This window comes from Sparus aurata, chromosome 17, assembly GCF_900880675.1.
Source record: "Sparus aurata chromosome 17, fSpaAur1.1, whole genome shotgun sequence".
In the NCBI taxonomy this organism is placed as follows: domain Eukaryota; kingdom Metazoa; phylum Chordata; class Actinopteri; order Spariformes; family Sparidae; genus Sparus; species Sparus aurata.
Genome location: NC_044203.1, coordinates 19,735,286 through 19,745,694, shown reverse-complemented (window position 1 = coordinate 19,745,694; position 10,409 = coordinate 19,735,286). Strand labels below are relative to the sequence as shown.

The 10,409-nt window shown below is 41.6% G+C and overlaps 1 protein-coding gene across 3 annotated transcripts; it reads right to left on the bottom strand.

Moving 5' to 3' along the window:
- Window positions 1–4,297: 4,297 nt before the first annotated feature.
- Window positions 4,298–9,868, bottom strand: sp8b (sp8 transcription factor b). Of its 3 annotated transcripts, none has more exons than XM_030392484.1 (2): window positions 9,523–9,868; window positions 4,298–6,767 (listed from the first exon to the last, which is right to left on the bottom strand). In XM_030392484.1, exon 2 carries the CDS (start codon window positions 6,732–6,734, stop codon window positions 5,430–5,432), a length of 1,305 nt encoding a protein of 434 aa, XP_030248344.1. In that variant the 5' UTR covers window positions 6,735–6,767; window positions 9,523–9,868; the 3' UTR covers window positions 4,298–5,429. The 3 variants fall into 3 exon arrangements, with proteins under 3 accessions (XP_030248344.1, XP_030248342.1, XP_030248343.1); XM_030392482.1 differs by lacking the exon at window positions 9,523–9,868 and adding an exon at window positions 7,211–7,353; XM_030392483.1 differs by lacking the exon at window positions 9,523–9,868 and adding an exon at window positions 6,947–7,342.
- Window positions 9,869–10,409: the final 541 nt, after the last annotated feature.

The following is a 10,409-nucleotide window of genomic DNA, read 5'->3' as shown; positions in this document are numbered from 1 at the left end:
TTGAAGGAGAACTGCTTTACAAAACTATTTCGATGATTAATAATAATGACATGTATCATCATCGAGTTAAGAAAAAGATCAATTGGATCTATAAAACTAATTGGCTCAAATCTAGAAATGGTGTCTGAAACTAACATGTTTGTGCCACTTGGTGGAGCCATTTCTCTACTCTTCTTTATTTTTTTTACTCTAAATCCACTGAGTTCAGAAGTTTCTTCTGTTTTGAGATTTGCGCCAACACAACAAGTAAGAAACTTTACTCAAACACTAAAGCAGAAGCTATGATTCATGATGTTTTAAACTTTGTGAAACTTGGTTAACAGTATACTGTAACTATGACAACTATGCAAATGTGCATAGGACTGCACTCAGCTGCCAAAATAAAGTCTACTCCTTTCTTTTTATGGAGCGGTAACATCAGTGTAACCTTGCCAACCAAGATTATTTTCATTCTTGATTTGTCTGATGATTGTTTTCACTATCAATCAAATGCTGAATCCATAAAAAAAACCCAGAAAGCAATGAAACATGTCTCTCAGTCCCCAGAGTTGATGTCTTGAATATTCAAAAATCTAAAAGCCAAAGATATTCAGTATTCAGCAGTAGACACTAATATCTGAACAGCTGGAACCATCAAATTTCACATTTAAAAGAATAATTAAACATTTGTCGCAACCTTTATTGAAGGTTTATACACACATCGCCTCTCTTCCACTGGTGATGTCTCCTCAGAAGTTTGCTCGATTCTCTAGTGAACATTTATTTTTTCAACACTGTTGCGATGACGACATTAAATCTGGAGAACGAGCAGAGCTTCTCTCAGCGAGGTTCTGTCTGTAGGTATTCCACTCAGCGATCAGACAGGTGAAACACCACCTGTGACATGACTGAATCTAAATTGCATTGTATAAGGGCAGCCCCTGTCAGTGTCGCAGCAATTACTGTTAATTATTTTGACTAACCTCTTAACCTCGTCAAATTGCCTTTCCCAGGAGATTGGTTGGTTTGATGACAATGACAGTGCGGTTGGTGGTTTTAAACCACAAAATTGGCCACAGATGCATCATCGGTGAGAGGTGCCACCACAGCACTATGATTTGCTGGTAGAGCTAGAAACCCCAATATATCTCATTATATCAACAGCAGCTGGCATTTCCATGAAGGTTCGTTCAAGACCGTGATTCAACTTGAATTTTATGAACCTCAGAAATCACTGATATATCTGAGTTTCTTTGTTTAGGGTGATATTAATTCTCTTTCATGTTTTCTAGGTGACTGGACCAAAGCTGTGTTTGGCTGCAAACACACTGTGTGCTCTGACCATAGCTGTTATCGTGGCCTTCATCCACAGTTGGCAGCTCACCCTCCTCATCCTGGCATGTGCGCTCGTCCTCTCTGAGGCCAACTTCATTTAAATGAGGGCAGCAGCGGTGGCACGTTCCTCTAAGGACCAGGTGATGCTGCAACAGTCTGTGAGGGTGTTAATAACACCAGACCATGCGCCCCGAGACTTTCGTATTTAATGATTATTTTTTGACTGTTTTATGTTTCACTCATCTGTCATGGCAGATAGAAACTTGAAGACCGATGTTTTTTAATTTTTTAAATTTTATTTATGTCTTCTCTTAAATGTGTGAAGTAAAATATAACATTGCATTTTTGATATCAGTTAATGGATCAAGTCTAATGTATGTTTAGGAAAAATATCGTCTATTTTTGACACTACTCACTTCTTTGTCAATAATGTAGTCTCTGAAATAAACCAAACAACTTCTCTCACTACAAACACAGTCCACCTCGGGAACTGAACACTTTTTTAAAACCTGTAAGTAAACATGGCACCTAACAGCTGCCTCCACCTTTAGCTTAAACTCTGCTTATCATATGTGATTTTTTGTGAATATTGAAAAAGAAGCACCCTTAACCTAACCCACTTGCATATTTCATTTACTCAATAACTTAAGTTACTAGTTACTTTCTAAACTTAGATTATTGATATAATTAAACATTATAGAATCAGTTACCCACTAGCACAAGTAAAATGTAATTAATTATTAAACATTAAGGTGGTGAACACATTAATGCATCAATGATTACAAAATTGACTTTCTTATATGACTTTATAACTTGATCCCAAATGCCAGAGTGCTTCAGTGGGTTAGGGTTATTTCTACAGTGAAAGCCCGTCTGCAGCACAGTTTTAGTATTTAAACCTGGATTTGCATTTACAGCTTGACTGCTCCATCACAGAATAAGAATAAACAGAGGAGCGGAGACAGGAAAAGAGGATAGTGGGACTAGCTGCATGATCGTGTCGACGCTTAGATGTTTCTGTGTGTTTAAGAAGATAAAAGTTCACTGTGTCATCATGGGCCTTTGTCAGGACTTCTAACAGTCCAACAGTGTGTGGTGCTGGAGGTCCTAATGTACTGCAACACAACGAACAACGTCTGGGTGAGTAACACATCTGTAACTACATTATCTTTGATTTTTTAATCCAACATTTTTAAGCATTATTAGTGACAACATGAAGTTCTAATAAGCTTCTGTCTCCAGCGGTGCATCAACACTGACGGACACACAGCTGAGCCAGACCTGCCGTGTGTGATTCAAAGAACGTCAGGTGGGTGAACCAATTTTTGTGATCGTCTTATGTCAATTCCCTTTTCAATGTAGATGTCTGGTAATGTGGGAAAAGTCCTTAATGTTCAGCTCGGGTGAATTAGTTGAACTGTTGCTCTCAGAGTGCTGCAAAAGCGTTTTTGAATGAAAGAAAGATTTTTTATAAAATCTCTGAATTTTCATTCTTAACTTCTGAAATAAGAGAACGCTGAACCACACATTTCTCAGGCACAAGACTGGATCAAAGTTGGAATTTAAACTGCTGTTGGTTGACAGATGCGCTAGATGGCGCTACAAAGCTGTGCGTAAAAAGCAATCTAACAGAAGTTTGAAAGATGCTGGCTTCAGTTCACACGATAAACCCAAGAGACAGAAATCAACAGCACTAGTAAAGTATATAATAATAACTAGAATGGCTGATATTTTCCAGGTTTATATTTTGTGTTGAACAGTTTAGAGGTTCTCTACGTCAGTGCGCACACTTGGGTGTGGTTTCAGGTGCGTAAAATATGATACTAAAAGCCCCAGAAACGACATTTGAAAAAAAACAACAAAAAAAAAACTAGGAATAACTGGAGATATAACTACGTTGTAACTGAGAGAAAACAGAAAATCCAGAATGCTTGCTTAATTGGAAAGGGGACCAACTGTAGGACCTTAGACAGTTATTTAAGCCCAAATATACATTATTACGAAAGACTAGAAAAAAAATAGCATATAGCGATTGAAATAAATATTAAGCAATAAATGCAAGTTGTAGTTTATGAAAGGTTAAAGTGATACTTTAGATTATTTAGTGAAAAGACAAGTCTAATTTGTAATCAAGTGCAATTAAACCCAAAGGGGAACACGACTCCTCGCCACAGAATGACCTTTTGTGGAAACTGTGTTTCACTATTTATATATTTACAGACTGCTGTTAGTAATGGAAACATTTATCTGTAAACATTAAAACCTACTGCGCATTTATTCATAACACTTGTTTTGAATCGACAGCAGGTTTGCGTGTTTTGAAGGAAGATCCGCACAAAGTTTGATTACAAAGGGGAAAAAAAAACGATTTTACATTTTCGGATTTTTGAGGAAAAAATACAAATCAAACCGAAAGAAAATATTACAGGACGTACATTTGGAAATACGACAATAAAGCTGATGTGCACAGTATCATGCAGCTGTTTAGATTTTTATAAAGTGTGTGTGTAAATGTGATCAGGGGTGTTGCGTTGACTCCGGGCTCAGTCAAGTTTGAAGTTTTCGTTTTGACGCTCAACAGAAAAATTGACATTTAACTGGGAATGATTGAATTTCACCTGAATTTAAATTCCTGTAACTCTGCTATTTAAAAAAAATAAATAAAAATAAATTATGCATCAGATGTTCCGTTTAATTTTAAATTTTACTATCAAAATTTTAATGAATTCCTAGGTGAGGCCTCGATCTCGCTGCAGGGCCCTTTCCCTCACCCTGGCCTGAAAAACGTGTAAAACACTACCAGCTGTACACGTAGGTCACCTTGATTATTTCACAGTCATGATTTTAAATGAATAAATAAAACACAATATTTTAAAAATATACAATGAGAAACTCGAGGCCAACTTCACACTCCAAGGTCTGCCGTGGAAAAAAAAAAATACAAATTTCTGTCGACTCAACAACCAAACAAACTGAGTCGATCTTCTGAATTCATACTGACTTTATTGAGTGGCTCACATAAAAAGCCATTCTCGGAGGAAGAGAAAGAGGAAAAAAAAATATCATTGTAAAATTAAAACCACTTTACAACATGCTTGCTTAAATTAAATGAGTGGGTAAAACAGTAAATGATTTCAAAACCTTATACAAATAAATTCAAAGTGCGCCTAATGATAGACCCCTAAATACAAGAAAACTCGTGGTTAAATATAACTCCCCACAATACATTTTTCATATCATGTCAAAGCAAAAATCAAAGTACATTTCCGTATATTTTTCAAATATTTACTAGAGTCCATATACAACTAGAAATACCTATACAAAATCGTCTCCTGGACAAATACATTACTCACCTTTACATCGGGCTGTAATTATTCTAAACCTACATTTTCTCATTATTTACAAACACATGTTTGCAGCGCCGTGAAGCTGAAGTGACCTCACTGCTTACAAACTTGGCGCACGCACTGTAGGCTGTGGAGTGGATAAGCAATATGTGATATGAACCTACAACTGCTCCTGCGTAATGACGGGGACCAGACGGATAAAAAGGAAAAACCATCCCAGCCCACATCTCCGCGTACTCTACAGGTATCTGTACCGTCCGTCCGTCCGTCCACATGGACAAACGTGAACGACATCTCCTGCCCGATAATAAAGTGCCACAGTTTGGTTTTTGAACAACATGTATGACAGCAGTAGCACGACTTTTGCAGGCCTACGTTTTTCACAGCAGTGTTTTTTATCTCTCTAATGTTTTGCGTCTCGCACCCCGGGGATATAAAACATCGAGGGGGAGAATCCAGGACAAAAAGAAGCTTCTGTCCTGTCCCAGTACGCAGTCCACAATAACTTGATTACAACTTTCACGCCGCGGATGTATTAATGAGAAGCTTTTTTTCTGATGGCACAGCTATGAAATTATGCAATTAGTAGTCTTAAACACTTGGAAAAAGTCAAAGAAACGTATAGGCCTATTTTTCTCATTAAATGGTGACACTCATGATGAAGCATACACCAAAATATGTCCACTTTCAAGTCCCCTCGGACAATTCCAGTAACAGCACTGTGTTGTTTGACAGTCTTTTTTTCGTTTTACTTCACTGAGGGGAGTTTTAGAGGCCGTTCATGCCTACTCCCTGGGTTGACTCAGGTGGGTGCAACAGGTCGGGGGAATGGCACGGAGGGCTCCCCGGCGCGCTGTGCTCGCTGTCGGTGTCGCTCCCCCTCTTCCCTCCGCTGCCCCCGGAGCCAGAGCCGGCGGATCCTCCGGCGCTGTGAGTTTTTACATGTTTACTCAGGTGATCGCTCCGCATAAATCTCTTGTTGCACACCGGACAGGCGAATCTTTTCTCGCCGGTGTGTGTGCGTAAATGTCGCTGGAGCTCGTCGGAGCGCGTGAACCTCTTCCCGCAAAAGAGCCAGTTGCACACAAACGGCCTCTCGCCGGTGTGCCACCTCAAGTGCGCCTTTAGGTGCGACGTTTTCCCGTAAACCTTCCCACAGCCGGGGATGTGACAGCTGTGGAGACCTTTTCTCCGGAGGCTGGCGCCCGCCGGTCCCAGTCTTTCCGCCTCCTGGCAGTTCGGACAGTCGCAGGTGGCTCTGCCCGAGTAGCGCCGGGCAGATGACCTCGGGGACCCCGCTAAAGACGCAGGTGGACCCCCGGAGAGCATAGTCCCCCCCGCCCCGGCTAATGGAGAGGGGCTCGTGTCCGGATAAGAGGATAACACCGGCTTGAAACCGTCCATCAGGTGCTGGCCGGTTGTCAACAGGTGTGGAGAGGGACTTGTACTGAAAGCAGAGTGACTTAAACTCGAGTAATCAGAATTATATCCGCCCAGAGGAGAGTGCAAGGAGGTCTGGAGTCCACCGGAATGTAAGGACGTTTGTAGTGCTGCTCCGTTAGGGTTCTGAACATCAATCCATCCCGCACCCACATCCCACCACGCAGAGGCTCCGGTGGTTCCGACCTCTCCTGTCGGGATACCGGGATGGGACGATTTGAACCAGGACTCGTAGGGATGCGCGACGCTCATTCTCGGATAGATGCCCTGCAAACTGTCCACTGAGGTGTGCACCTTCGAGATGAAGACCGGCTGGTGGCTGGACTCTTGGGAGCTGCTCGAAACCGACGCTTGGAAAACAGAGTAATCGTTTCCAAAGTGTGAACTAGTTGAGGTACCAGACGTGAGGGAGAAGGCACTGGATCCGGGGGAGCTGTTGGTGCCGAAAGAGTCCGAGATGCCGGCTCCGTTACGGGACACCCCGAAGCCGGACAGGCCGGATCCGAGGCTGCAGCTGCTCGCGGCGGCTCGTTTCCACGGGTGGAAGCCTTTCCCAAAGGACGAGGAATTATCCGAAATTGCGGACGGTGAAGGGCTCGGACTCCCTATTTTGTTGCATGTTGCAGCTAACATGGCTAAAGGAGTCGATCCTAACCTCGGCTCCTCCTGAAAAGCACAAGAAAAAAAGGCTGTGAGTGACCGATCAGTGCCGACAAGTCGAGCAGGTTCAGTGCAGACAATTTCTATGCAGGGGGAAGTTGTTCCCCCGGTTAAAGCGGAAAGGCTCACATATTTTTGAGAAAAGTTTTGCAAATGAGTACAGTAAGATTATCACCACCTCCTACCTGGACGAACAGAAAGTAGACAAGTGAAATGCGACACACAGCGCTCTACAAATGCATGCCAAACAGGGAAACATGCGTGTGTTTCTCTTTTTTGAGCAGCAGGAACAAACTCAGGTCCCGTCTACAGAGCCCCGGCTCTCAGCTGAAAATATAACCGAAGCACTGCCTTTGCTGCTACTTTGCGGACTGCTGTAAGTTTAATCCCCCTCCGCCGGACAATGACAAGAACTAATTAAACCAGTAAGAAAGTCCTTTTCGACTCACCCCTAGAAGTGAAGTTGCCATCACACAAAAACACTGCCCTCCTCAGAGGATCTTTTTATATTTATGAATCAGAGCACTGTTTTTTTAGAGGTGTGCAATACAATGATGTGTTCCGCCCATTCTTCCACAATTGTAGGCTCCTCTCCGGCTTTGAAGTGCCGCTGTGACACGGGCGACCAATCAGCGGCTCCGTCCCGCCGCACCGCCACATACTACCGTGAGGTCATCAATAGAGCGCCTCAGACGGCTCTCCACCCTCCTCCTCCACCCACCCCGCCGCCCCCTCCATAATAAAAGACAGCGGAAGGAAGGTAAAGTTAAATGAGAGTGAATTAGGAAGGAGGAATTAGGGGGCCACTTATTGAAATTTTACAGAACATCACGTTCCATAAATTTGAAGAAAGCGGGGCGATGATGATGTAAATGAATAAAGAAAATAAAAGGTCGGGGAAGAATCACCAGAGCAGCAGCAGCAGCAGCAGCAGAGGGCAGAACATCAGCATAACAGTCTCAATAAAATCAAACACACGTTTAAATTCCATTTTGCGTTTTTCTTCTTCTTTGGTTCTTCTTTTACAGCAGCTCTGAAGTTTCTAAAACTCCTTTTTCCGAATATGAAGGTGCATGAAAGTCGAAAAGTGGGTCAACTTCACGTCATCCTGCTTGTGTGTGTGTGTGTGTGTGTGTGTGTGTGTGTGCTTACAGATTTCAGCTGGACCTTATATTTAAAATACATTTTTATTTGATCAAAAAAACACTGAATCAAATAAAAGAAACTCGCCATGTTTCTGCATTTAACTCATGTTAGAAACTTCTGTCTCTGGTATGAATCCCCCCGCGGACTTTTTTTTTTCTTTCTTTTCTTTCTTTTTTCTTTTTCTTTTTTTTTTTTTTTTACATGTTTTAACTTCTTAAGAGTTAATATACACAAACTATTACACGACACACAGAGGCTGCTTTGTTCTGATCGTAGACCTATATTACACCGTCTCAAACTTTGGCATTACTGTAATTGTTCTCAATTATCTTCAACGGTTCTGATTAAAATTGTTAGATGGCGCATTCCTGTGGGAGGATTGTTCATTTTTTTTTCATGATGCTCTTAAAACAACACAGGATGGAGGAGATGATAAAGGGGACGGTGTGGTTGACTTTGGAACATATTCAGCCTCGAAATGACAAAATTCAAACCCAAACCCTCACGATTGGTTGATTGGTCGACACAGGGAGTGTTGGAGCCGCAGAGATTATTAATTAAAGTAAGTGATTGCGCTGAAAATAAAAAAGATAAGATGGTTTTATTGAATAGGTCCGTGGTGACATTTTGTTAAATCTATAGAGGAAGCTGCTGTTACATAATAAGAAGTTGAAGGCGAAGCGTGCGTTGAACCCCGGGACTCTATTAGCATGCAGTGTGCACTGGGAGCATAAATTTCATTTGAATTTCAAATTTAATAACGCAGGAGGTTTTTAATCATCCGCAGTTTTATTTGTTTGATATTAACATGCTTATTGACCGGGTCTGTTGACCAGCTTGGTCATTACAGGACAGGGAAAAGTTAATTAAAACGACCAGGGATTATTCATCACATCATCTGCCTAACCCGTGTCGCTTCCTTTATTACACAGCGTGATAGATGGAGTACCTGATTAATTCTTGTGTTTCTAGGATTGGACAACAGCTTTTTGGATTAATTTGCACTGCTTTTCCTTCAGGTGTAAAAAATGAAGGAGCGGATGAGACTGAAAGAGTCAAAATCATTCATGAGGTTGCACAGGTTTTTCTTTTTTTTTTTTTTTTAAATGTACGTGCACTTATCTTAATTTTTATTCATACAGCACTCGTGTTATTTCCTTAACATCTAAAAATATTTAGAGACAATTTAAGACATTCATTTGAGTGTTTAATTCAATATTTACCTTTATTTTCAGCTATTCTTTAAACGTGCGTCCGCCTTCTCTCACACTAACGCGCAAAGTGTCGATTCCATCCTTAAAGGGAGGATGAGAAAATAACAATATAAGTCATATACTTATTAGAAAAGCAAGGACGGTTTTTTAGACAATCGGAGGAAAAAGAAAACACAAACACACACGTTCACTTGGCTCATTGGCGATGGAGATAAAGAAAGAAACTTGCATCGATCCGTTTATTTCTTCTCATTCAATATCATTATTTTTTATTCCCGTTTAAACCGACCAATCATGCGAACTGTCGAAAGAAGAAGAAGAAAAAATCATAGTAAACTGCGCGCGTTATGTAACCGCGTTTAAAAAGCGAGAAAGTAACGAGGAGAATAAAACCTACATACCGTGCTCCTACGCTCCGCAGCGCATTGATTGACCCTCGACGTTTGCTCTCAGCAGAGTACAAACACAACGTCTCCTGCTGCCGGTGTGACTGTGCGCCACGCCAGATAAATGTTACACTGGCAATTCAATTAGGAATAACTTCAAGAAAGAAAAAAAAAATCCCGTCAACCCCTGCCTCCTCTACAAAACTCCTAACAGGCATGTAAAGATATTATTCCTACATATCATTTTATATTTCATCATAAAGCAATTAAACATCTGTGATCAATCTGCTTTTCCCCCCTTTTTTCCCCTCTCCCTCCTAGAGGGGATTCATAATATCGTGCGCAATGGGGATTTTTACGCATTTGGAGAGCTTCAGCTACAGGGGGACATGTTGGCCTCTGGGTGACAAATTGCCAAGTGATCATAGCAGCAAGACTGATGTCAGAGGTCAGTGTGATAACTCGTCGACAGGAAAGCGTCTTGCTGCTGGAGCTGCGGAGGTACAAGAGATGTTTAATCCACTTCAGAATCTGATAATTTATTCTACCTCTCCAAAACAAAAAAAAAAAAAAAAGAAGAGAAAAAAAAAGAGAGCTTTTGTTGCCTGTTGCGTTCACCGTCTCGAGGGTCGCTCCTAGTTCATATGGTGTGCACAGGTTGTTCTAAACGCGCGGCTGTAACTGTAAGCCGCGTTGAACAGATGTCCCCATTGAAGGCTTTCTTCTCCTACACACATGGGCTATATTACCATCATGAAATCAAACTCAAAACCTGTCCCTTTCGCCACCATAATGACCGAGTTATTCTGGGCCGCTGAGCACGAACAAAGTGTGTTCAATATTGCGTGCTCCAGAATCACTGCGCTTAGAGAGCCGAGAGAAAAGGAGTCAGGGCAGAGATG

Bases quoted from the DNA above. Each gene is read 5' to 3' on its own strand.
- sp8b (XM_030392482.1), bottom strand. From the start codon at position 7,231: ATGGCAACTTCACTTCTAGGG. The intron at 6,768-7,210 runs GTGAGTCGAAAA...TGTGCTTTTCAG, and splicing joins TGGCAACTTCACTTCTAGGG to GAGGAGCCGAGGTTAGGATC.